General features: G+C 41.7%; 1 protein-coding gene and 1 pseudogene across 3 annotated transcripts; one reads left to right on the top strand and one right to left on the bottom strand.

Moving 5' to 3' along the window:
* The first annotated feature begins 228 nt into the window (after positions 1-228).
* Positions 229-3,100, top strand: LOC147620274 (pentatricopeptide repeat-containing protein At4g25270, chloroplastic-like). 2 transcript variants are annotated; one of them, XR_015261765.1, is made up of 3 exons: positions 229-625; positions 774-2,592; positions 2,673-3,100. XR_015261765.1 is itself a non-coding variant. In XM_086772461.1 (2 exons), exons 1-2 carry the CDS (start codon positions 389-391, stop codon positions 2,514-2,516), a joined length of 1,980 nt encoding a protein of 659 aa, XP_086628587.1. In that variant the 5' UTR covers positions 278-388; the 3' UTR covers positions 2,517-3,100. The 2 variants fall into 2 exon arrangements, 1 of the variants encoding a protein (XP_086628587.1); XM_086772461.1 differs by having other exon boundaries at positions 278-625; positions 774-3,100.
* Positions 3,101-5,947: 2,847 nt separating this feature from the next.
* Positions 5,948-10,003, bottom strand: LOC147620273 (adenine/guanine permease AZG1 pseudogene; annotated as a pseudogene). The gene has a single exon (XR_015261764.1). The product of XR_015261764.1 is annotated as an adenine/guanine permease AZG1 pseudogene (transcript).
* Positions 10,004-26,245: the final 16,242 nt, after the last annotated feature.

The raw sequence follows: 26,245 nt of genomic DNA, 5'->3' as shown, positions 1-26,245 counted from the left end.
GGGAAACCATCATTTGATTGCATATGAGTATAGGACAAACAATGTCAAGAAATATGTGTCACACTGTCGGAGATTTACGTGTAGGCTATGTCTTCAACAAATAGGCTATTGCAAGTTTATACCACTAGCATTGACAACGGTATAGTGTGAAAAATTGTTCACACAAAAAACCATGGAAAGTATTATGCAAGTGGACCTACAATGTAAGGTGCTTTACACGATAATCTTATGGACGCCCATGAGTCATGGACGGCGTTTATCTCCCTGTCCGTCGGGTATCAGTTTAAAAAAAATGCAGAGCTCAGAAAAAGGAAAGAAATCAACTTACGACCATCGGCGGAAGCAGAGATGGGCTATGGCATGATCGAGCGGCCAGTTTCCCCCACGAATGCTAAACGCGAGATTGGTGGGGTTGCACAGGACACTATCTACAACAAGCTGCCATGGTGCAACAGTAATGCGCCAGGATGATGGTTTTCCGGTGTCGCAGAAAAGCTCAAGCTCTTCCTCCTCCTCCTCATCAGGCATAAGGTATATCGAGGCATCCAGACGCATAACTGTGGAGAGCTTGTGGCAACAGTACTTCTCCAACCCCTCCCAATGGTGGGACATCAGAAAGGACAAAGTAAGTGTCATCAGACCTATCCCTCACTTGCATTCTTGCATTGTGGATGGTGCTGCATTGTAATCGTATTTGATTTGCATTGTGAGATGGTGCTACAAAGTCAGTTTGAACATATTGTGATCAGAGAGTTTGTGGTGACTTCCAACAGAAAAACCCTAGGGTTCCAGATTTCAGGCACAAACTCACCAAGCAGTTTCTTTGGATAGATGGTTGGCGTAACCCTGGTTGGGTTAAAGCCATGCTTCAGGACAAAGAATTGAAAAGAAAAGGAAGGAATGAACACGATACCATGCAAGGCAATTGCATGCTCCAAGACAATGAATCAAAGGGCAAGGGTATGGATGTGAATGGAAGTGGGCAACATGGCAAAGCATGCGATGGCGATGCATGCTCAAGCATCACTCAATCTGCCTTGGTGGAAGGGCCATCAAGATACAAGCATGATAGCAAGTCGGGGTTTAGGTCTTCTATATCACAAGAGCCAACACTCACAGCCCCACATGTGCTAGAGAGTGTTGACTGGGATAGGCTTACCCTAGATGAGGCTCTCACATCTTTGGAATTGACAACTGAGGTGCCTCCTGTAGACAATCTCATCTGGATCTTGCAGAAGTGCAGGAAAACCAGAAATCTAGAGTATGCCCAGCGCGTTCATGCATACATTTGCAACAAGGGGCTAGAAACTCACAAAGTTCTTGGCAACTACCTTGTCCCGATGTTTGTTGAATGTGTAAACATTTCTGATGCCCGGGAAGTTTTCAACAGGTTGGTACATCGGAATGAATTTTCTTGGACTTCTCTCATCCAAGGGTATATTGAAGGTGGGGAACTCCAACATGCTCTCTGCTTGTTCCAGAAAATGCAAGAGGATTTTGTTCATCCTACCATGTACACGTATCAGGCCCTATTAAAAGCTTCTGCATGGCTGAATTGGGTCAACCTAGGTCAACATATGCATGCAGAAATTGTGAAGAATACATTTGAAAGAGATACATTTGTTGGCAGTGCATTGGTGGATATGTATGCCAAGTGTGGCTCCATTGGAGATGCAAAGTGTGTGTTTGATCGACTGCCAACTCAAAACACAGTCTCATGGACAGCACTAATGACAGGGTATGCTGAACACGGGCTTTGTGAGGAGGCACTGAATTGTTTTAAAATGATGCAGCTAGATGGTGTGCGTCGAGATGCTATCACATTTGTTTGCAGCCTGGGGGCTTGTGGCAGCATTGGAGCTGCTGACATGGGCCAGGACATACATTTAGAGATTGTTAAAAATGGATGTGAGAAAGATCTGCCGGTTGGAAATGCATTGGTGGATATGTATGCCAAATGTGGCTTACTTGCAGAAGCAAAAGGAGCGTTCGACAACTTGCTGGTTCAAGATGTAGTTTCATGGAGTGCGCTGATTGCAGGATACGCCCACCGAGGAGAGAATGGAAGTGTTTTTCTCTTGTTTGACAATATGAAGAAGGCAGGCATATGGCCAGACACAATCACATTTCTCAGTGTTCTCACTGTATGCAGTCATGCTGGGTTTGTTGACAATGGCATTAAGTACTTTGAGGCTATGAGCAAAGAGTATGGGGTCATTCCGACCATCAAGCACCACAATTGCATGGTCGATCTTTTCTCTCGTGCGTGCCGGTTTGATGAAGCTGTGGTTATGCTGGAAAAGATGCCTTTCCGACCTAATTTTGTTACATGGAGCACTTTGCTGGGTGCGTGTCGAAACTCCGGTAATGTAGAGCTTGGTAGCCAGGCCTTTGATTGTGCAGTGGGATTAGATGTGACAGACACTGGAGCATTTGTTTTGATGTCCAACATTGTTACAGATGCTCATTTGTGGGAGGATGAGAGAAGCATGGAGATGGGTAGGCAAAGAGATTGATGAGGTGGTGCAAATACTTGTCCTAGGAAAAAAGGGTGGCGTGCTCAAGACATAATCCTCATTGAGAGCACAAAGGGTATGCCAGGTGAAACGTTCCATTATTGCATACATTTTGTCCAATATTTCCATTACTGAATGCACTTCATGTGTTTGTAGGTTTTGTGCTCCACGAAGGAGACTATTTCTGCGACATTTTTGTGAACACGAAGAGGTGGCAGATGAATTGTGACAAAAGGTTTATTTGGGCCTGAGGATTCTGGCCCAAGATAAATGCAAATTGAGGTATATACTTTTGGGATGCACTATCTTAGTGCAGTAAGGGAAGGGTACAACTGCTGTAAAGCCCACCCTTATCTTTTAGATAATGGATGCCTTTCATGTTATCAGCACAATTCCATGGGGCTTTGGATGCAACCTCCATGTTGTGCACAAGAAGTTGTGATGGAATTCACATTTTGAAATTTATATATCTCCATTTAAGGATGATGTATTGACCTATTTCTTAAAATAGAACATGTGATAATGGTCAAGATTTCCTTGAAAATTGACCCCAAAGATGGGGGCAGGTATTTTTAAGCATTGCTATGAGATCTTGTCAAGATTTTCTATCTTTCTTGCACTCGGAATGATAGAAGACCCTCTGCAAGGATACATTTGGACAGCACTAATGAAGAGGGATGAATTCAAAGGGGTCAAAGACAAAGTAGTTCTCACCAAATTCAAAGGAGAGCAATTCCAATGAGTTTGAAGCACGGGTCAACAAAATGGACATGTATTTTCAGCTCAATGCTAGGAGTGAAAGGGTCAAAGTCTATTTTGCCACTGTTCACCTTGAAGGAGATGCTCAATCCAAGGAGTGAAAGGGCCAGCTGCCAAAGTGATATGCTCACACTTAGTGGAGACTCATTTCTTCTCTTGATTATGAGGTTCTTACTTGGATAGCCTTTAAAGAAGAAATGAGGGAGACTTTTATACTTTTATATTGGAATTGCGCAACAATAAGGTCATTGGTGCTTAGAATGATAAGGACTAGTATAAAGGAGTACTCACACCGGTTTCTCAAGCTTGCTTTGCATGTAGAAGGGGTGAGTGTTGTTGGAAGGTTGGCGATTTCGAGCGTGGGATCTATGGCTAGAAGGTGCCTTGGATTATCCCATAAGTGGAAGCATGGGAAGTTGAAGAGCCATATTTAGGCTAGAGTGGCACCTTGTCATAATAATCTCCTCTGGCTGGTGTTTTGGGAGGCAGCTCACCGGGAGATGGGAGCCCGGTGGAGGGATGCTACATTGCCCGTCGGGGGTGTTCGTGGTGCTCGATGGTGATGCGTCTCCTACGTGCGTTAGTCTTCCGCTGCGCATTCTGACATGGTATTAGAGCCCGGGCGTGTGTGGTCCTGGGCGACCCCCTCACGCCTCGGTGGCTTGCGGAGCTCGAATCGAGGGAGGGTGTTGGAAGGTTGGCGATTTCGAGCGTGGGATCTATGGCTAGAAGGTGCCTTGGATTATCCCATAAGTGGAAGCATGGGAAGTTGAAGAGCCATATATAGGCTAGAGTGACACCTTGTCATAATAATCTCCTCCGGCTAGTGTTTTGGGAGGTAGCTCACTGGGAGATGGGAGCCCGGTGGAGGGATGCTGTAGTGCCCGTTGGGGGTGTTTGTGGTGCTCGATGGTGATGCATCTCCTACGTGCGTTAGTCTTTTGCTGCGCATTCTGACAAGTGTCACATGCATCCCACACTTGGGTGCCACGTGGGCATATCTGTACAACGGGTGCAAGACTTAAAGTGGTAATTGGTCCCTTGTGAGTCCCAATCTGGAACAAGTCAGTCGGGGTTCCACTCTAAGTATCTAGGGTCAAGTGTACAAGTCCCGTACATGGTCCTGGCTAGGTGTGCAAGTCTCGCACATGAAACAGCGTCAGTTTGTATTGTGAGTTACCCTCTGGAATGATGGCAGGTGTTCCGAGCATTAATAGGCTTGTAGCCAGATGCAACGGCACCCAGGGAGCATATAGTTGCATTTAGAAATGCATAAAGTGCATGGGCCATGGATTTATCCATGTTGCTCTACACTTGGGCTACTTGGGGCAATCCATGGGCCATGGCATTAGTACACAAGAGCCCCATAGCATTATTGGCATGTTCTTATAGGGCATAGGTCCAGTTGGCCAGCCTCAAGGAGGCAAGGGCCATTGTCAGCTAGCCTCTAGGAGGCATGGGCATGTTATCGGCCAGGCTTTGAAGGCCTGGATAGCAAGGCGGCCAACCAACGATGGTCGTTGATTCAGTTGGTCAGACAAAGGAGGGCTGCAGCTTAGTCAGTCAACCCTTAGAGGGCCTTCACAACAATCAGGCAACCCTCGTGGAGCCATTCTAGAGGCAGCCACCACTTGGGTGGCCACATAGGAAAAGGTGCCTCCTTTTGGTGCATATGAAATAGATCGTGGGATTTAATAAAAACCCGACTCCCCTTATAGCCCGCCCACCAACCAGCATAAATGAGAAGTATATAAGAATAGGCTTGGTTAGGGATTTATCTCATTATTCACAAGTGCTGAAGTGTGTCAAGGGCTAGGATGAAGTCTAAGCGAACGGTGAACTTGAAGGTCAAGAATCGGGTTACTACAGGTTGCAGATTTAGAGCCAAGGTGGATCTATAGAAAGTCAAGTCTTTTTCTCATCATTCAATAAAGCAAATACATTGGTCCTTGGTGGGAGCCCTTCAGAGGATATTTGGGACCCAATCAGGTGTGATTGTCTTTATTCTCTCTCTCTCTCTCTCTCTCTCTTATCTGCGCTACATTGTGTAATCGTCAAGAAGCAAGGTGCTAAATATTTGTTATCAAAATATAATCTTGTTTGTAAGCTTTCGTATGTGACAGTGTTATCCGAGTTTTGTCTTTTGGTGAAGAGATTCAGCCAAGAAAAAAAAAAGATTTTTTTTTTTGGGCTTGCATGGTTGGTTTTCAGACACCGGTTGCACTTCCATTTCGGTGTGACTCTTGTCTCTCTAAGGACGAGAAGCAGTGTGCACTTATCAAGTAATAGGTGTACTTTAATAATTACAAAGGACAAGAATTTTCATTGGAGTCTTTAGCTAGCATAGATTGTACAACAAGAGAATCTTTCAAGGACATATGTAAGAATGTCTGTACGAGTCTTTATGGCAATAATAGATTTCGTCAGATTTTGTAGCTAGCATAGATTGTATGACAAGAGAATCTTTCAAAGACATATGTAAGTATGTCCGTGTACGAGTCTTTATGGTAGTAATAATTAGTCCATACAATGTTAAGTATATCTACATCTAGAATCACGTGTCTAAGCTCCTTACGACTCACATTTGTAGGCATATATGTCCAAACTCACATCTCTTTGCATGCGGTTGTGGGTCTATGTTTCCTACTCGAGAGCTGGTTTTGGTGATTTTTTTATTTTTTGGATTTGATGAGAGATGATTAAGAGATAATCTTAATTAATAGTCGTGATGCAAGTAATTATATGTTTTTTGATGGATTGACATGCTTCTAAGCTACCAATTCATTGAATGCATGAACGAGTTATGAAAAATTATGAAATGTATTAACCAAAATTGATAATCCCATTCTAATTCACCCTAATGAGCTCACGTTTTCGGAGTGGATTTTACACCCAATTAGAATTGATAAACTATTCCTTAGCTCAAAGTAATGAAATCTTAGTCTCTTTAGGGTTCCAATTTTATGCAAATCACAAAAAAACAATGTTTTGCTCTACTAATAGATGAAAATAGAATATTCTAATGTAAATAAACTCCAAAGAAGCATCAAAAGCAACAAACGAACACATCCAGTTACTCCAAAATCGTATTTTTTTCAGAGTGTGATCTCCTAATCAAAACCAGAATCGGGTAATCCCATTAGCTTGGAATGGATAGATAAACAAAGCTAAGTCCTAGGCTAGTCCCTGGTGGTGCCAAATATGTTCAAGTCAAGAGCTTACCTTAGTTTTGTCGAATCATGTGTCATTTGGTCTTACCTCAGAGCGGTAAATACAACTTCCCAATGTGGGTGTGCAGCTCATCACATCCTCACTTCGTTGTTGTCACACGAGAATGCTCCTTTGCAAATGGGGTGAAGGAAAAGCTCTCTATCCCTAAATGGAGGCAAAAAGAGATGGTCCTTCATGATGGTTCTCTCTCACAAAAGGAAAGGAAAGAAGAAGCTAATGGAAGAAGGAACCCATTCAAGTAACCATTTTTTTAAAAACATTTTGGAGGCAGGAGCCTACAACGTATACAAATTTGAAAACTTAAAAAAAAAATCAATCCCCTAGCCCACGAGCGCGTAGTTGAGTTGGTAGAATGGTTGAGTTCCAACGAAAGGACCCGGGTTCGATACCATCAAGGCTAGGCGACGTGGGTATGTGTATGTGTTAGAATATATATCGATCTCCCTCACAAAAAAAAATCAATCCCCTTATACTACCATCACACATGAAATTTCATGTATAGAATGCCTACGACCCTTGTAAGCCTCTGTGATTTAGCAATCAGTATCATGATTTATGGAGAAATGGCGTCCTACTTGAAGCTATGTTGATGATTTATTTTGCATTCAATCTGTATACGTTTAAATAATATATCTCGATCATGCATCGTATCACATGTTAGGCTCACTATAAGCTAATCATTAGATAAATTATCATCCACTGCTTTTATGATTGAGTTTAAAGAACAGCTGCAACCGTTAACGTAACTTTACAATAACAACGAGAAGTAAAGAGAAATAGTGGTGATTAAACTTGCTAATTCAACGTTGAGAGGTAGGTAGGCTTTAGCAGTCAACATTAGCTGGGCAGTTGTACGAGCTTGGAAAATTTGAATACAATGACAAAGGTGAGCGTAGAATCAGACAATATCAGCAACGGCGACATCAGCAGCAGGCGCAGGAGGTGTCGTGTGGGATTGCTCTTGCTTGCAAGAATTAATGATCATCTGGGTCTCCGCAGCTCGCTCCGACGCGCTGTGGAGCGTCCGTCGTCTGGCGGACTGTATGGTGATTTTGTGTATGCCACACGCAATCCAGTCCCACACGTGCAGGACGACATACACTCCTATGCCGGCCAGCAGACCGTAGGCGATGGAGTAGGAGAGAGGCATGAGGATGATGGTCACAAAGGCGGGGATGGCATCGCCCATCTCATCCCAGTTTATCTCCATCACGGGTCTCATAAGGAGAACGCCCACGATGACGAGCGGGGGGCCGACAGCCCATGGCGGAATGGACGCCAGCAGCGGGGTAAAAAAGAGTGCTAGGAAGAAGTAGAAGGAAACTGTAACTGCAGTGAGGCCTGTTCTCCCGCCTTCTCTTATGCCCGTGGATGATTCCCCATACACTGTTACTGAAGAGCTTCCAAGTGTAGCGCCCACCATGATACTTAGCGCATCGCTCATGAAGGCGAAGTACTGGCCTTCGAAGTCTCCGTGCTCGTCCACAGACCCCGCCAATTTGGCCAGAGCGTATAGCCCGCCCGTGGTGTCCAGCAGGTCGATGTAAAGGAAGGTGATGAGCGCCGTCCAAAACTGGCCGGATTTCACGTATGTGAAGCTGAGGGCGCCCGCGGTGCTGTGTATCCGGTGGATTTCTGTGATCTTGGAGAAGTAGTTGAAGGAGGCGGTACCCTCGGGTGTGTGTGGGAAGTATGTGAAGGGGGTGCTTCTGACCCACGAGACGATTGTGACCAGCAGGATGCCGTAGATGATGCCCCCACTTATCTTTTTCTTGAGAGCGTAGGCAATGAGTAAGAAGCCCATCGCGCCTAGCCAGAAGGTTGGGCTCTGCATGCGGTGGTTCAGGCACACAGTCGCCGTGGAAGCGGTGGCCCCAGGTAAGAGGATGAGGGTGCCGTTGGGAAGGGCGGACACAGGCGCCAAAGGGGCCCGCGAGGAGGCCGGGCAAGCTGCCAGAGAGGTAAGAGTGGAGGGGTTGAAACCCAGAAGCCCAAGGCCTTCGTCAGACTGTAGGCCTATGAAGGCCAAGAAGAGACCGATGCCCGCCGTCGTGGCCAGTCTGAGAGGCGCCGGAATGAGCTTGGCGAGGCGGGAGCGCAGCCCCACAGCGGCGATAAGGAGGAACAGTGCACCTTCCATGAAAACAGCCGTTAGCGCCGCCCGGTAGGGCAGGGAACCCGAGCCATGGTAGCCAACAAGCGTGTATGCGAAGTAGGCGTTCATGCCCATTCCGGGAGCCAAAGCTAGCGGTAGGTTAGCCCACAACCCCATAACCGCCGACCCCACTAGCGAAGCCGCCGCCGTGGCCACCACCAAATCCTGCTTGGTCCGCTGCAGACACGCCTGGTAACCGGGGTTTACCGGGAAGAACTTGCAGTCCTGTCCGGGCGGGACCAGGTGAAGCGCCAGCCCGGCCCCATCCACACCGTGGCATTGCTCCGCCGGTACGCTTGGCCCCGCGCTACAGACCGGTGTGCAGTCTGAGACCGTGCACGTGCCGCCGGAATCCGCCAAGATACTGGCATTAGCCGCCAGGACGTAGGCCATGGTGAGGAACGTGGCAGTACCGGCCCGCAGCTCTTGAGTGAAAGTGGAGCCCCGGCTGGCCACCTTGAAGCGCCGCCCGAAAGCGCTGCTCTCCACCTTTCTGTTGATGCCGTCCAGAAGCGCCGCCCATCGTTTTCTGGCGACCCGCAGCATGTTGGCCCCTCCTTGCTGAACGCAGTCCTAACCTTTTCAGCTGACTAAGAAGTGGTAGGGTAGTTTTAGTAGGCTACTTACTAGTGCTGGTTCTACTTCTTCACAACTCTAATAAATGGTAGTAGGTACACATGGAGTGGAACGAGCGCTCTCACCATCTCTGAGCAGTGATCCACCTCAAGGTGTGTGTGCGCTTACTGTTGGTTTGTTTGCCTCTACTCATGTCTCCTGGGCACTGTTGGCTACTTATTCACACTTGCGACTGTGTTGTGTCGCAAACCCCAAGAAAAGCTTCGCGTTGCCGCTCTCACACGCTGGAGAAGGGAGGGGGCCGAGGCGGGGAGGAGCGGAGAAAAAAGAGGGCTACATTGTTATCATATTAAAATATCACCGCATGTCCAATCAGTTTTAAAATGAAATAGGTAGCTTGTTGTCGCGGGCTTAGAGAGCCTTGAATGTCGGAATCATAAGAGATCGTAGGTACTGAGGTGTGAAGTTGTGAACTATTTCCAACTAAACCTGGGTTAACCCAAGCTAAACCTCACTTAACCCAAGCTCGACCTCAAACGTAAAAGGTGAGAATTCAGGCCCGCTCCAATCCCCAATGGTGATCTACATCAGCTGCGTAAATCCTACGATTCACGAGGGTGCCTAGGGGAACCACTAGCCTAGCCTGGATAAACATTTTTATCGGCAATTCTCGGTTTTTTTAATGTAGCCGATTACTTATTATACTGTAGAAATCTCAGTCACTCATTGAACACCATGCCTCATCCCGTCACATACGCTCTGAAAACGAGCAGTCCCATCGACCCGAACTAAAATGTGTCCGGGCCGCGATTTGGACGTGTCCGGTCCCATGACGTCACCATCGAGGTCGCCGACGCGTCCGTTCATATGTTCCTTCCGTTACAAATCGCAAATGTGAAACGGTGAATGCCCGTTGCCGTGCCCAGCAGCCCGGTGCCCGCAAAAGAACGCAAGCTAGAGCGTGAAGGGAATCTTTGACTAGTGAGAGACCAGCCCCTCAGCACGCGAACAATCATGCTGTGTTTGTACGTCTCATAGGAAACACATGGGAAACCTCGCACATAAAATAAGAAGCAAGCGCCCTTGAAATCCGCCCCTCAGCCCTTTGTTGATAGTTTGTGGGAGCAATCATCTTGTACATGATCAAAGTGCTTATCAATGAGGATACCCATCATGACCTAATTCGAAGTTTGATTCATGTGAGATTTTTTTTAAAAATGCGAATTTGAAGTTGTTTGTTACCTAGATCGGGAAAAAATTTCCAGACTAACCTAAATAGTTATATCAAGAATGCAAATGTAATAAAGGCGAAGTATATTAGTGATATATTATATTCACTCTATTTATGTGTGTGGTGGTGACAATTGCCCCAGCCAAGGGATAGAGCTCTCAGCTCCGAAAGGGTATAATCATTGCAATTCAAAAAAAAAACTTCATTTTTTTGGAAATATATATTATATTATATAAGGGCTATTACATCATGACCATCCTTTCATCTCTCAAAAGTTACCCATATACATCTGATGATTTCAAAACCAGACAAATTGCACAGTATTCAGTCTTCATTCAACTATTTACACATTTTATCCCACATCCTATCTTCAAAGACAAAAGAACGTTCATCCCATCTAATACGAATCCCAATTGCTTTGCTGACTTGCAAAATTGGCTCAATTAAAAACCCTTTTGGAGTCTGTTCCTCCATGTACAATTTTCTCTTCCAAATGTTTACATCAGGTCTCTTCCCCACAGGATTTTCCAAGAGGGCAAAGTAGGTGTATACAGGCTACTTCACTTTGCGATACCACCTCCTTGTTTTGGGTCCAATTTTTTGAAGTCTTCCTTCTCTTCTTGATTGCCTTCCCTTCTTGTTTTGGGTCCAAATTTTAAAGTCTTTGCCTTCTCTTCTTGATTGCCCTTTGATGTGTTTTCCTACATACACCTGCATGATATTTTATGCATGCTAGGTTGCCCTAGTATGTACTAGCATCTGCATCCAATATGTATAAGATACCCCTATAATGACTGTAATAGTTCAACATATGTATTATTGTTGAGTTCATTGATGTAATAAATAGACCGATAGTTATGTATACATTTATGGCTATTTCCTCCCATAGCCAATTCCATGGAGAGTCCCTTTCTGAAAAACAATAGCATTTCTACCTATCCATAGCTCCCATAAGCATACTATCTCCCTTCCTCCATACATTTCCCTAAAAGCTAGGTACCCCATGTTATCCTCAGGCCCAAAGAGGTTACTATCCATTTATTGATTTTCCCCCAAAATCATGTGATGGTAGAGAAGCTCCAGAATGCATGCCTTCCATCCTCAAGTGTTGTACCATACCTAGGGGAAGCCCCTGATGTGAAGTTCCTTTTTACCAACTTACATCCCAAAGGCAAAGCCCACATGCATACTTTCTATTGAGAATCATGGATCAAGTTCTCCTAACAATAAGACATCTACCTAATCAAAGCCTAATCCTACACTAATGGCAACAATAGTCTAAGGTGGATAAAAGTGAAAAAAACTCATCATGAGTGTGTGCTAATTAAGATGCACTCAAGTATAATTAGACAACAAGATAAATTAGCTTGGATACATAAAGAGATATATTCATTGCTTGAAATGGTCCCGTTTTATATGAAGAGGTACACCTTTCGGCTTGTACATCAATCTGGGATAAATCCCTTTGCTCATGTGGCTTTATGATAAGCTTTGCACTTTATTGGCTTACACAAACTCACCGTCTACCTCTTCCTTGTGCTCTTTGGCACCACATTTCTCAACACCCTCCCTTGGTGCCAAATCTTTGAGCTACTCAAGGTGGTCAAATGCAAAGTTTTACAAAATATTGTTTGACTTTTTACTTTCTACATTCCCCTATGTGCTGTGAGCAACTTTGACGCATGTGCTACTTTAGTAGTTCCCCCCCCTTGATGGCGACTTGACCTATATTTGAGTCCTAGAGTTCATCTCTAAGAGTGAGGTCCCCCCTTGATAGGGACTTGACCTATCTTTGAGGTCTAAACATCTCTTCTAAGAGCGAGGTTAAATTTTTTTGGTTATTTCTTCTACCTTTGTTACATCATCGGTGCCAGAGGGTAGGACAAGCACTTTTTGTAGGAAGTAAGATTTTTTTCATAATAAATTTTTGTTTAAGAGATGGGTAGTGAGAGGATTTTTTGCTCATTTGGTCGCTTACAACATATTTGAGAATTTTTTAATGATGGGATGGCCAATGTTCTTGGCTTGCATTGATTTTGCCAATGATTGCCATGATGATGAAAAGTTACAAAGGTTACATGAAAATAATTTGCCAATGATGATGATGACATCGTTTGCGACCTATGTCGATGTCTTTGCAACTCTTGGTGAAGCCCAATGTTATTGTGGAAGCCCATGTTGCCCAAGGTTCAACTCTTCTCTTGGTTTCCATCAATGATGAGCTCATTAAAGCCATATGAAATTGTTTTTATCTAGGGCATATGAACACACCCTTAAAAGAGGGCTATCCTTTTTTTCTTTTTATTTTTTTTATTTTTTTTATTTTAATACGATCTTATCTTATCCGCTCGGTTGGCTCTGTTTGTTTGTGAGAACGCCCGTCGATTTCTCTGCACAGGTCACCGCCACCGCTCACGGAGCTTTAGAGTCGACCTGGTGCGCTGCTGCGATCTCATTGGTTCTGCTGTGCAGATCACAAAACTGTCTTACATATGCTTTGCTTCTTTGTTGGTTTCACTTTCATCTGGATGGTTGTGCTTCTGTTGGCCTTTATGGTCTGTAAAACGATGGCTTATGCTGGCGATGCAGCTTCACGAGGTGAGAGCAACGTGTCGAGTCATAGTTTCAAACTTGCTGCTATACGCGAAGGAGGAAATACACCACTTGCTTGTATATATGTTTTGCTGCTATGTGTTGAACTATTGCTTCTCTCTTTGTGTTTTAAAACTATTCGGACTATATTCTGGACAGATTACTTCTTCTACGCTTCTCTCATGTTTGTCATGGGGTTATTGCCTATCATATACCAATGCCTTCCATGTTATATGGCGGATAGTGCAGCTTGCAAGCTATTTACTGGTGTTGAGAGTGCTTTGCTTGATACGATCGCCTCTCTTCTCTTCCCAACTATGCACATTGAGACACGCCCGTCTCTCTTCTCTTCCCAACTATGCACATTGAAGCTCTAGTACCATGTGAAGAATCATGGATCAAGCTCTCCTAATGATAAGACATCTACCTAATCAACACCTAATCCTACACTAATGGCAACTCTAATAAAAGTGAAGAAAACTCATTCATGAGTGGTGCTAACTAAGATGCACTCAAGTATAATTAGACACCAAGATAAATTAGCTTGGATACATAAAGAGAGATACGTCCTAGTGATATATTCATTGCTTGAAATGACCCCCTTTTATATGAGGAGGTACACCCTTGGGCTTGTACATCAATGTGAGATAAATCCCTTTGCTCATGTGGCTTCATGCTAGGCTTTGCACTTTCTTGGCGTACTCAAACTCACCGTCTACCTTTTCCTTGTGCTCTTTGGCACCACAGTTCTCAACACTTTCCACAAAAAGAGTTTGGCTTTGATAGGGATCTCCAAGTTCCATATCAGTTTCCACTTTGCACCTCGAATGCCTATACCCCATTTGACCTTCCATATTTTGTTAGAATACACTACATTCCTTCCTGTCCTTGATATTTTTCCATATAGATGATTTTGGTTGATGCTTCCCTGAGTTTGTTTCCATTAATCCACACCCAGTCCTGTATCCAATTCTCATTTTGCTAAAGGAAGTAGAAACCCATCCACTATTCAAACAGTCCAATGTTTGAATAGTTTTCTCATTTTGCTAAAGGAAGTAGAAACCCATCCACTATTCAAACAGTCCAATGTTTGTCTAACCATTCTCATGTCTTTGATCTGTATATTGAATTCCTTCTCCAGCTGGTCATTCTCATTCCAAGATACCTGGATACTATCCCAACAGCAGTCACCTATTCTTCTTATTCCCTTATTATTCAAGTTTTTTGTCACCTACAAGTCAATCTAAGCTAAAGGGGGGGTAAATCTATGTGACCACCAGATCCCTAAGGAGAAGAAGGAGTTCCCAGTTACTCTTGTACACCCATCCCATTTTATCAAAACCATTGAATCTTTCTAGGTCAAACATAAAAACCTATAGAATGCCGATCTTTGCATTTTCAGAGGGACATGAGAGAAAATCTTTTCTCTACACTCCATCCATTCCATTTTCAGAGGGGCATGAGAGAAAATCTTTTCTCTACACTCCATCCATTCCAATTTCCCTTGCAGTAGACCTTTGAGTCTTCTATTACTTCTTTTAACATTTTGTCCCAAACCTCTTCCTGTTGTAGGAATCTTGCCAAGCATGGTCATTACTCTAGTTTTGCATGTAGTGTCAGGTGAAGAATTCCCAATCCTCCTTCTCCCTTGGATATACGCACTTTGTCCCAAGCAAGCCAAGTAGAGAATCTTTTTTTGCTTTTGTTGTTCCTCCATAGAAAACCTCTAATGGTTGCTACTAGTCTCTTCTAATGGGCTTTTCTAATATCAAGAACAAGGGACAAGAACATAATGTAGGCATTTAGTACTGAGTTTACCACTAATACCCTATCATGAAGGGGTAGATTCACTCTCTCCCACTTACTAACTACGAGTCAATCAATTCCTTGTTGGTAACACCCACCCCCAATGGAGCTTCAAGGTGCCTAACAATATTTTCCTTTTGGATGACCTCACAGTCAAAGTGTAATGGCAGTGGTCATCCTAATTCCAAACCTCATCTTTTCCATTGTCCTAGCAATGAATGACCAATGAACCCTCTCATATGCTTTCTCAACTCTTTCTCAAGGTCCAACTGTAGCATTATACATTTCTGACCTATGTTTAGAGCCAGCTCCTTCCTAACCATGGTAGCATATATATTATCATTGATAGACCTCCCTTTAAAGAACTCGTATTGCCTTCTAGATACTCCTTCCTGAATCACTAGGGCCATTCTTATAGCAATTACTTCAGCCTATATCTTGTAGATTACAATTAATAAGATTCTAGGTCTCCAATGGCCAAAAGACTCACACGCAATTTGCTTAGGAATAAATTTAATGATCCCTTATTTTAGATCCATGTCCATTAAACCTGTGGCAAAGGCTCTTTTACATGTTCTCCGTATAGGGTACTTCAATGAAGGCCAAAATGCAATAAAAAATTCCACAGTCGACCCATCCCATCTTGGTGATTTATCTCTCCCTAGTTGATTTAGAGTATCCCAACATTCCTCCAGGCTGATTCCTCTTTCCATCAATCAGCTTTATCAAGTGGAAAAAAACTTTATATGTGCATTAATTATGACGATATTACAAAAAACAACTAATGCACTAAGGTTCACCCACATACATTCTTGAGGTATAAATCTTCAAACTGTCTCTTTATATTGAAACTAGTTTCCAAAAAGGGACCCAAAATTATTAAACCTTCCCCATGCATTAGGGGAAATTTGGGCTCCAAATGGGCCCTTTAAGGGCTTTCTCTCTCTTCCTGAAATCTAGGAAAAGTGCAAAAATAATATTATTATATTGGGTTTCTCTTTCTTCTTTTTGAATCTAAATTTACCTTTTTCCATATTGTCTAAAGATATTCAATGCTCTTTTATTCTAATGTGCTTAAATTCTACGTAACTTCAACCATTGTGAGTGAAAATTCATAAATGTGAAAATCTAGTACTCTATAAAGTAAGAAAACAAGTACGAGAATATTTCTGACATATGTGACTGCAACTATATTTCTAACATAAGTACAACATGCAATTCGAAGATGTGTTGATTAGAAATAGTGGCATTTTTTAAAAGAACTCGAAGATATCTTGAAGCAAACTTAGTATTTTGAAAACCTTTTTTTTCATCATGTATAAACACGCTTAAGTTCTATTCTAGTGCATTTTCATGAAGTTATGGTGGTTATTGGGTGAGCTTTCCTCATTCAATAGCCACTCTTCTCCATTTGAATTTTTGTTCATTAAAAACTTCAATCTCTCAAGGAAGCCTCTAAGCTTTCACCTGAATCTCCTCTTTACTCACATACTATTTATACATGGACAACAATGAAGAGGGATTTAACTTTTTGGTGTCATCAAGTGGAACCAAAAAGTTGAATTTTCCTTCATTGATTTTCTATACCCGATTCTTTTACTGTCATGAAGTACTATTGCATCAAGAAAGGCATCAAGAAGTGTTGCTATAGTGCTCAATGGAGGTATAAAGTGCATGTTTGGTGTCTTGAATGCTACAAATGCAGAGTTTACTTGTTTATACTGAATGCGCTCAAGGAAAAAGGGTAAGAATGGAAAAAAGGCATGGAATATGCATACTAAAAAGGATGGAGTACCGACTCGTGATTCGTATGGGATAGCAGAACAATGGTTAGGACGGATCCAAATTGGGACCCTATACTTTACATACCTTTAACATGAGTTCATCCTTGTCCACTACATGCTGTCTGCAGAATAAAGGAAATTTCGGTTTATGAATATATATATGTTTTGTATATAAGATGCAACCAACGTCAGAGGCCCAAGCTGTGTGTAAGAGAGTAGAGGAGGCATGGGTCTACACAAAGGGAAAGTGGAAATCAAGAAAGATGAGAAGAGGTCAGGTGCAAGTGGAAATGTGCCATCCAAACCAAGTATTGTGGAGCTAAGGCTAGTTTGTCACCACCAAAGATTCATGAAGGCCATAATTTATTAGTTCTTCAACCATGGAATTATGAGGCATGGAGGAAGTTACACATGGTTGTCCCATATCTTAGTAATAATGGTGAGACTAGAATTGCAAAGGCTAATGTATGGATTACCTTTGATAACATTGCTACACTTCTGTAGAAAATGACATTAAACGAAGAAGATACCTTTATTCCATCACATTTTGGAGGCTCATGGTCACTACTTTTTGCAAATCAGGGAAGCTTAGCTATCAGGTCTACCCAAGGCATGGAGCACTCACATTGGCAAGCTCGTTGTGGGTTTCAGAAGGCCACCTTACATGGCAATGGAATCCATGAAGTCAGTGCATTGAGGCAATTACTCATGTGGTGGTATAGAAGGATTGCAGTTATTAGGATAGAGGAGAAAGAAGCCAAAACTGATAGAACACATTGAATTCATGGGGCTTAATGCGACGAAATCATCATCTTCTTCAAGATTCTATGCAATGATGGCGAGATAGTAGTCCTCTCGCTAATGTCAAACAATGCTTGAATATCTATCAATAGGACATACTACTTGTCACCTATTAGATATGTGGGGAGGACCGAGGTTGGAATGAGCTCACAGTAGGGTCCTCATCCAACTATAACAACTTGGGTATCTTCTCTTCTGAGGGTGTCAATATCAAGCTGCTCACTAAGGTCCCTCTCCGCAGTCAAGTTTATCTCCTCCGCAACCTCGTGAACCTCATCATCTTCTGCTCTTGAAGGTTCCTCCGACCCCTCCTCACCTCCTTCTATTAAAACTTTATAATGCTCAAGCAGCAATTGGAAATAGCAAATAAAACCATAGTGGAGTCAACAAGATGACATTTATGCTTGTCTGTGTGTCTTCTTCTTATCCTCTGGCACTTTTGAAATATCCATGTTTACCTTATTTCTTGAGGATATGGAAGAAACAAGATCGTCCACATGCACGTACTGAACATTGTCCAAGATGACTTCATTATTCAAAGTTGTCTTCAAGTATTGTCGCTCTTTCTCTTGGAGATACGAGCATCTAGCTACGGTCATATCCTCAATGGAGGCACTGCAAGAAAACATATGTGCTATCTAAGGTTAGCGATGGTGGTGGCCGACTTTGTGAAGGAAGTCAAATAATTTCTCCACAGGAGTTTCTTCAAACCCAATATCGGGTTTGACCTCTCGATCTCAAAAGGATGCATCTACAAGTAGAAAAAAGATGTCAAAACGATTGCTAATTACATAACAATGAAAGAATAATGGAGATTTACAGTTACAATGCAAAAGTCAGTACAACGCGATTTACAATGGATGTTGGCAAGTGAAGATTGATGTCACATTGTACTGAATCAAAATATACACAGTCTATGTTGCACAAATATACATCACAAGCTAGCGATACTATAACTTTTCATTACAACACTACTATGGGCCAACTAGCAATCTACCCCGTAAGATTCCATTTTCAAGATATATTGATTTACATTGTTAAAATTACGACCATGAGCTAGCGATTAGGACTAGGGTTCCATATTCGAGCTAAAAAGACCTTGTATACTACAAGTCAGTACAACGCGATTTAAGTTGGATGTTGGGGCGAGGGAAGCCTTATATCGCATTGTACTAACTTGTAATATACAACGTCCATATTGCACTAATATACAACAAACCAGCCTCAAAAGCTCACAATACTATAGTTTTTCATTACAACGTAGGGTTCAGCTGTATGGTTTTACGTTGCACCAATATGCAACAACCATTACCAACAATCAGCCTGGGTCATCGGGAGTAGGGTCCATTTTCGTGCTATACTAACCTTGTATACTGAAGGCCCGTTCAACGTGATTTGAGGTGGATGTTAGCGAGTGAAGCCGTTTCTATGTTACACAACTATGTAGAAAACACTAAAAAGCAGCTTTTAAAGCTGACAAATCTATCCTATTTTCATTAGAAATGTGAGTATGGGCCGGTGATCGCCTGTAGGGTTCCGAATTCACCCTATATTGACCTTGTATATTGCAAGCCAGCACATCGCGATATAGGGTGGCTATTCTCGAGTGAAGTCTTACATCGCACTATACTGAATTGCAATATACAAGGTCTATGTTACACAAATATACAACAACCACTAACACCCGGCCTATAGAAATTCATGATACTACATTTTTTCATTAGAGCGTGATCGGCCGTAGGGTTCTATATTCACGATTGCAAGTCAGTACATCGCGATTTAGGGTGAATGTTGGCAAGTGAAACCTTATATCACGTTGTACTAAATTACAATATACATGATTTGCATAGGTGAAGGAATGATGCTCACAATCATTTTTCAATTATGAAAAAGAACATTCTAAGACCGATAAGACCTTAGAACTCACCTTAAAATTAGCAAAAGGTTGTACATTATCACATATCAGTATCGGGAAGATTATCACAGAGAAGTGCCAGGACTGGTCGCCCCGTCGTTCACAGAGAAGCAAAAGTAAGAGAAAATAGTTGTAGAGAAAAAAAAGCCAAGAGTTTCTAAAACTCACATTATAAATAATGCATGTGGAAGTGTGTGCGTTATCCCACGGTCTTTACACGTGGCAGGCATACATTGGCGACCACCCACATTCTTTCAACACAAGTGATAGACACATGTCACTCATGCATTCAATCATCATCATTGCATGCCACGTGCACCTAACACCATTACTTCTGACATCATCATGCAGTGTCACACTTACTTAAGGTGTGACCTCTTCTATTAAATCCTACATCATTGAATTAAGCGACGAGCTGTTCTTCTTATTTTCGTCTACCTTTTTTGGCGTGATTTGCTCTTTGTCGTCCATGCCATCTCATCTCTTCGTGGGATGACATTTTGTTGACGAGTAAGTTTTCATTTCTCACCCCAATTTTTAGAGGAGCAAGAGTAAGAGAAAATAGTTGCACGGGGGAAAAAAAGCCGAGTTTCTAAAACTCGTGCTATGAATAATGTATGTGGGAGTACATGCATTATCTCACAGTCTTTGCACGTGGTACGCATACATTGGCTGCCGCCCACGTTCTTTCACACACTAGTGATAGACACGTGCACTCATGCATTTGATCATCATCATTTCATGCCAGGTGCACCTAACACCATTATTTCTAACATCATTATCATGCAACGTCACACTTACTTAAGGTGTGACCTCTTCTGTTAAACCCTAAATCGTCAAATTAAGAAAGTGGCAAGATTTTCTTAAACAACACATCTTATTTTCGTCTGTCTTCATCGGGGTGGTCTATTCTTCGTCATTTACACCATCTCATCTCTTCATGGACGACATTCTATTAACGAGAGTAAGTTTTTATTTCTTAATCCAATGTTTATCAGCTTGCGTTATGTCTTCTTCTTCCATGGCATGTCCCTTTTGCGTGAACTCCTCAGGGATTCCTAACAAAAAACACAGCACTCCAACACTGCTCTTCTTGTAGTATGATGACTACAATGTGAGGACAACGTACTTACGAGCTCTCTTTTCTCGCATTGTATTGATTGGTACACGCGCTTTGTAAAAAAGGTGTTTAACATGTGTAGAGTTTCCTTGATTGTAAATTCAATACTGTTGAGAATATGTTGATCTACATCCATTACTTTGTGTATCCATGATTTAGATACATTTATGCTTAGTGTAAGGGCTAAGGTGTAAACCATGGGTTAGCTTGTCACCCATGGTCATTGACCATCATTCAAGGCACCTCATCTAGGTGGCATGAGAGGGGCAAGTGGACTTGATCTAGGTGCCTCCCTTCCTAAGGACTATAAAAGGATGGTCTCTCTACACCTTCTCTAGGGTGTGAGGGCTCCAGCATTGCTGCATGCACTTTGTGTCTAATACAAGCTTAGTGTTACTTTGTAAGCTTTGGCTCTTGACACCATTTTGGCTCATCTTTGAGTGTTCTCTAACTTGGTCATGGGCTGATGTATAACTTAGTGTTGTCTCACAAGCTATCACTACATCTAGTGGTGATTAGTTTGCTAACTAAGTGAGTCCAACAATTGGTAGCAGAGTCTTTTCCATGGGATCCTTCTCCTTTCATATGTTGAGAAAGGGCACAAGTTGCTTTGTGAGTAACTGATTTAGTATTGTCCTTTTAATTGCTAACTATGTGCTAATCTTTTATTAACTATACCTCTCATTTTCATTTCACTCGAGTGGCACTTGTGAGGTTGAAAATTGGTGAGACCAAAACCCTAGATTGGGTGGCACAAGTTAGGGTTTAGAGAGGGCATCTTCATAGTATACTCTATGTGTGTGTAGCCTTGAGAATGTTGGGCAATTCTTCTTTGTGAGAGGAGTGATTTGCTATTTTAACTTCATTAGTTGAATTCTTTGTGACAGCTCATTGTATCTTGAGTGGAACAAGAAGTAGAGAGGTGTGGTTTCCTTGTTGCGAGCATTTTTTATATATAGCTTAACTATGTGAGTGAGAGGAGAGAGATTTTGAGTGAAACTCTTTGTGAGAAGAAGAAGTTAGAGAGTCATCTATGTAAGCGAAAGAGTGGGAGAGTTATTTACTCATTTATTTATTGTGTGGTTTAAATAACACTTGCCACCTCTACTTAGTGAGGAGGTAAATTTTTGAAGAGAAACAATTGGTGTGATTTGCTATTTTAACTTCATTGGTTGAATTCTTTGTGACAGCTCATTGTATCTTGAGTGGAACAAGAAATAGAGAGGTGTGGTTTCTTTGCGAGTATTTTTTATATATATCTTAACTATGTGAGTGAGAGGAGAGAAATTTTGAGTGAAACTCTTTGTGATAACAAGAAGTTAGAGAGTTATCTATGTAGCAAAAGAGTGGGAGATTTATTTATTTATTTACTGTGTGGTTTGCTGCTTCTCAGTGAGGGGTTACCACCTCTACTCAATGAGGAGTTGTTGCAAGATCAGGGTGTCCAGTTTTGTCCAGTTTATGCTAGATTGGGACAATGCTTAGAGAGAAAATTTAGGGGGACAAGGTACTACAAATGAGATCAAGCAACTAATAGAAAATACACATGTACTCAAATTAACCCAATATAACTTTAATTAATAAAAATTAGTCTAATTAATCAAAATTAGTCAAAAATATAATAAATTGATTAAAAATGATCTTTCCATACTTAGAGTGATCCAATTTGTTTTCATAGATGCACCATTATAAGTACACTAGTCCCTATAAGTTTTAGATGATTTACATATCAAAAATGTAATTTTACTAATTAGATTATTAATATTTATAGGCCTTCTGAAAGCTTGGAAGAATTTTGGAAAAGAGATCATTAAAAATCCAACCATTGGATTTGTAATTTCGACTAACCGCCACATTCTACTAATGTCTCAATATCTACCACTCTTTTGATCTACAAGATTCAACATTTTAAGTGATAGTTATTGTGGATGCAAAAAGTAGCATATATTGTAACACTTTAAAGACCTTGAAATATTTAAGAAAAATAGACAAATAGCTTAAATTTTCTTAAAAAATCAAATTAAGCTCTATAATATGTGAGTATCTAAGGTCCAAAGTGGAAATCTCATATGAGTTTATATGTAAAAGATATTAGCATTTTATGGAATCAGTCTAAATTTGGGACACTGTGTATGCATTGACTTTGTACCTAAGGAAATGAGGGCTTTCGATTATCTAATGTTTAATCAGATTCTGCAACTATATTCCAAACTTTGCATGTGATGTTCTAACAAAAGAACTGGAAAGAAAATTCCTTCGTTAGCTAGGAGAGATTGGCCACCACAACGGTAAACAAATGCCTGTTTTTTTACTATTGACAGGGTACCTAAGTGGACAAAACTACCTAAGTGGACAAAACTGGGCACCCTGATCCTGCAACCACCCTATCAAGGAGGTAACTTGGTGTGTAGCAGAGACTAGTAACTAGGCAGAATCTCCACGAGCCCAACTTTCCTTGAAGGTTCCTTCATTTTCTTGGGTGGCTGGCCAGACGAGATCATCTTCGCAACAGCTGCCACATCGAGCCTCTCCAAACCCTAGTCTTGATTGGGCTCGCTTCCAACCCAATTAGCCGCGGCCTTCTTCTTACTGCTGAGCTTGGCCACTCTGGGGGACTGAGCTAGCGAAACATTTTTCATCACCAGTAGCGCAGCGTCAGTTCCCTGCGCAACAGTGACAACCTCTGAATGCTGCAGAGCATGTAGCTTGAGTAGCATCAGCTCCTTGGGCATCTCTCATCACCATCAAGACAACATCAGCCCCCTACGCAACATCTTTCATCACCAGTAGCGCAACCTCAGTTCCCTGCGCAACATCAGCCCTTTGCGTAACTTCTCTCATCATCAGCATTGAGAGCTTGAGCAGCATCTTTGAGGTGACTGCAGAGAGGGGTTGGTTGGTCTAAGTGAAGCCGGGATAGACGAAGATAAGGTGGATGGCAGGACACCAGCATCTCCATGTGGCCAGCACGTTACACTCTTAATTGCATGCTTAAAATAAAAAGGACATCGATGACTCTCCATTTTTGGGTTTTCAAAGGTTAATAATCTTAAAATCCAACAAGAAGGGGTTCGCATGCTTTTGTGAACACGCTACTTTAAGTGATAACATCAATGCTAAGTGATCTAGGAAACCTTCGTGTGAGGTACTCTTCACTAGGTGGTATTAAGAAACATTGTGGCTTTATGAGAAAATCTCTTTTGTAAGTCCTATCACTTTAAAGGATGCATTGCCATTGTGTATGTCATGCCTAGTTCTTGTGAGTCAAGCAACATTAAGCCACAAAAGATAAAACCAACAATCCAAAAAAAAAAAAGATTAAGACCAAAAAATCAAGCAAACCTCACTACTATTACTTAGCACAAAGTTTGGGATTTTCATCTTTTCTACGTGAAAATATGCACTTGTATGGGGATTCAGGTACTTGGTGAAATTGTAAAAATAGCATATTTGTAATAACCCTCCAACTATAAATGGTATTTGTTTTTAGAGAAGGGACTTTGCCAGGGTCAGTTCTTTGATAGAAATGATCACTTTGATGGGGCAACAAATATCACACATGGGCAAAATGCAAATGGCCTTAATAGATAAAGATCTATGGGGTCTTGCAAGTGGGACTGAAAGGAAACCCACAGCAAGAAATCCGGATGCACTACAAAAATGGAAAGAAAGTGACTCAAAAGCTCTATCATTCATTATTATAAGTGGCCTCATCGAGATAATCAAACCCATCAGGTTAGCTCAGCATCTAGCGCTCATGAGTGTTGGCTTCGACTGAAAGCAATTTTTGGTCAGACCAATGCTACAACAAGACTGTTTCTCAGGAAACGTCTTTATAGATTAGAAAAAGCGAAGAAAACAGCTATTGCCACGCACATGAATGATCTTAGGTGTCTCATCGACCAGCTTTCTAGAGCAAGAGTTACAATCTCAGAAGAAGAAGCTATTTTTGTGCTTCTATGTAGTATGCCTCCGACTTTTGAACGATGTGTTTCAGTCATTTCTAATCAACCTAACCTTACACTTGTTTCAGCAGCATCCTCTCTAATATTAGAGGAAACAAGAATGGAGGCAAGTTCATCGTCTTCAACCTCACCTCAACTATTGGGTAAACAAGCTTTGATTGCAGATCAGGATAAAAAGAAGTCTCCAAGAATTTCCTATTACTGCAAAAAAAAAGGGGGCATATGATCAAAGACTGTAGAAAAAAGAAGGATGAAGAAAGAGGAAACTCCACTAGCACCGACAAAGACAAAGACAAAGGTAAAGTCAAAGTCAAATCTAAAGAGGAGACTAATCTTGTTGTTGATTCAGATTGGGCCTTTTAGTCCCTTTGTGAAAGTTAGTTTCTTATGAAAGTATTTTTTTCTTTGTGGTACTAAGTGCCTATGTGGTTCCTTGATCTACACACCCTGTGTGGTATGTATGTAGATCAAGAGAGGGTGTTGAGAATATGTTGATCTACATCCATTACTTTGTGTATCCATGATTTAGATACATTTATGCTTAGTGTAAGGACTAAGGTGTAAAGCATGGGTTAGCTTATAACCCATGGTCAGTGACCATCATTCAAGGCACCTCATCTAGGTGGCATGAGCGGGGAAAGTGGGCAAGTGGGCTTGATCTAGGTGCCTCCCTTCCCAAGGCCTATGAAAGGATGATCTCTACACCTTCTCTAGGGTGTGAGAGCTCCATCATTGTTGTATGCACTTTGTGTCTAATACAAGCTTAGTGTTACTTTGTGAACTTTGGCTCTTGGCACCATTTTGACTCATCTTTGAGTGTTCTCTAACTTGGTCATGTGTTGATGTATAACTTAGTGTTGCCACAAGCAATCACATCTATTGGTGATTAGTTTGCTAACTAAGTGAATCCATCAAAAACAACGCAATATGGGGGATTCAATGTGTTGGAAGTCTTCATGTCGCGTTGTAGTGAATTTTATCCAAAATGTTTTCCTTGTTTATCATTTGAGCCGATTTTACGAATTGGAGTTTCTTTTTTTCTTATTGGTCATTTGAGCCAATTTTACATGTTAGAGTTTTCTTCATTGTGAAGTCAATACAATGTGATTTAGGGAATTCAATGTGTTGGAAGTCTTCCTATGGCTTTGTAGTGAATTTTATCCAAAATGTTTTCCTTGTCTGCCATTTGAGCCTACTTTGCGAGCTAGAGTTTCGTTGGTTGTGAATGTAGTAAAACTCAATGTAGGGGTTTGAATGTGTTGGTTGTTTGCATATCGTGTTGTAGTGATCTTATCCAGAATTTATCCTTATTAGTCATTTGAGCCGATTTTGCGTGTTGAAGGTTCCTTCATTGTGAATTCAATACAACGTGATATGGGGGATTCAATGTGTTGGAAGTCCTCCTATCGCATTGTAGTGAAATTTATCCAAAATGTAATCCTTGTTTGTCATTTGAGCCTTTTTTGCATGTTGGAGTTTCTTTGATTGTGAATGACGTACAACACGATGTATGGGTTTGAATGTGTTGGTTGTTTGCATATCGCGTTGTTGTAATTTTTCTCCAAATTTTATCCTTATTGGTCATATTAACCAATTTTTTGTGTTGGAGAAGGTTCCTTCATTATGAATTCAATACAATGCAATGTGGGGGATAGAATGTGTTGGAGGTCTGTCTATAGTGTTGTTGTGATTTTTATCCAAATTGTTTTCCTCGTTAGTCATTTGAATAGATTTTGCGTGATGTTAATTTATTTATTGTGAATTCAGTACAATGCGATGTGGGGGATTGAATGT

This window comes from Cibotium barometz, chromosome 32 (assembly GCF_041138505.1).
Source record: "Cibotium barometz isolate CiBa-2024 chromosome 32, ASM4113850v1, whole genome shotgun sequence".
Lineage (NCBI taxonomy): Eukaryota > Viridiplantae > Streptophyta > Polypodiopsida > Cyatheales > Cibotiaceae > Cibotium > Cibotium barometz.
Note: the sequence above shows the minus strand (reverse complement) of the source record. Positions and strands in the feature narration are given on the sequence as shown.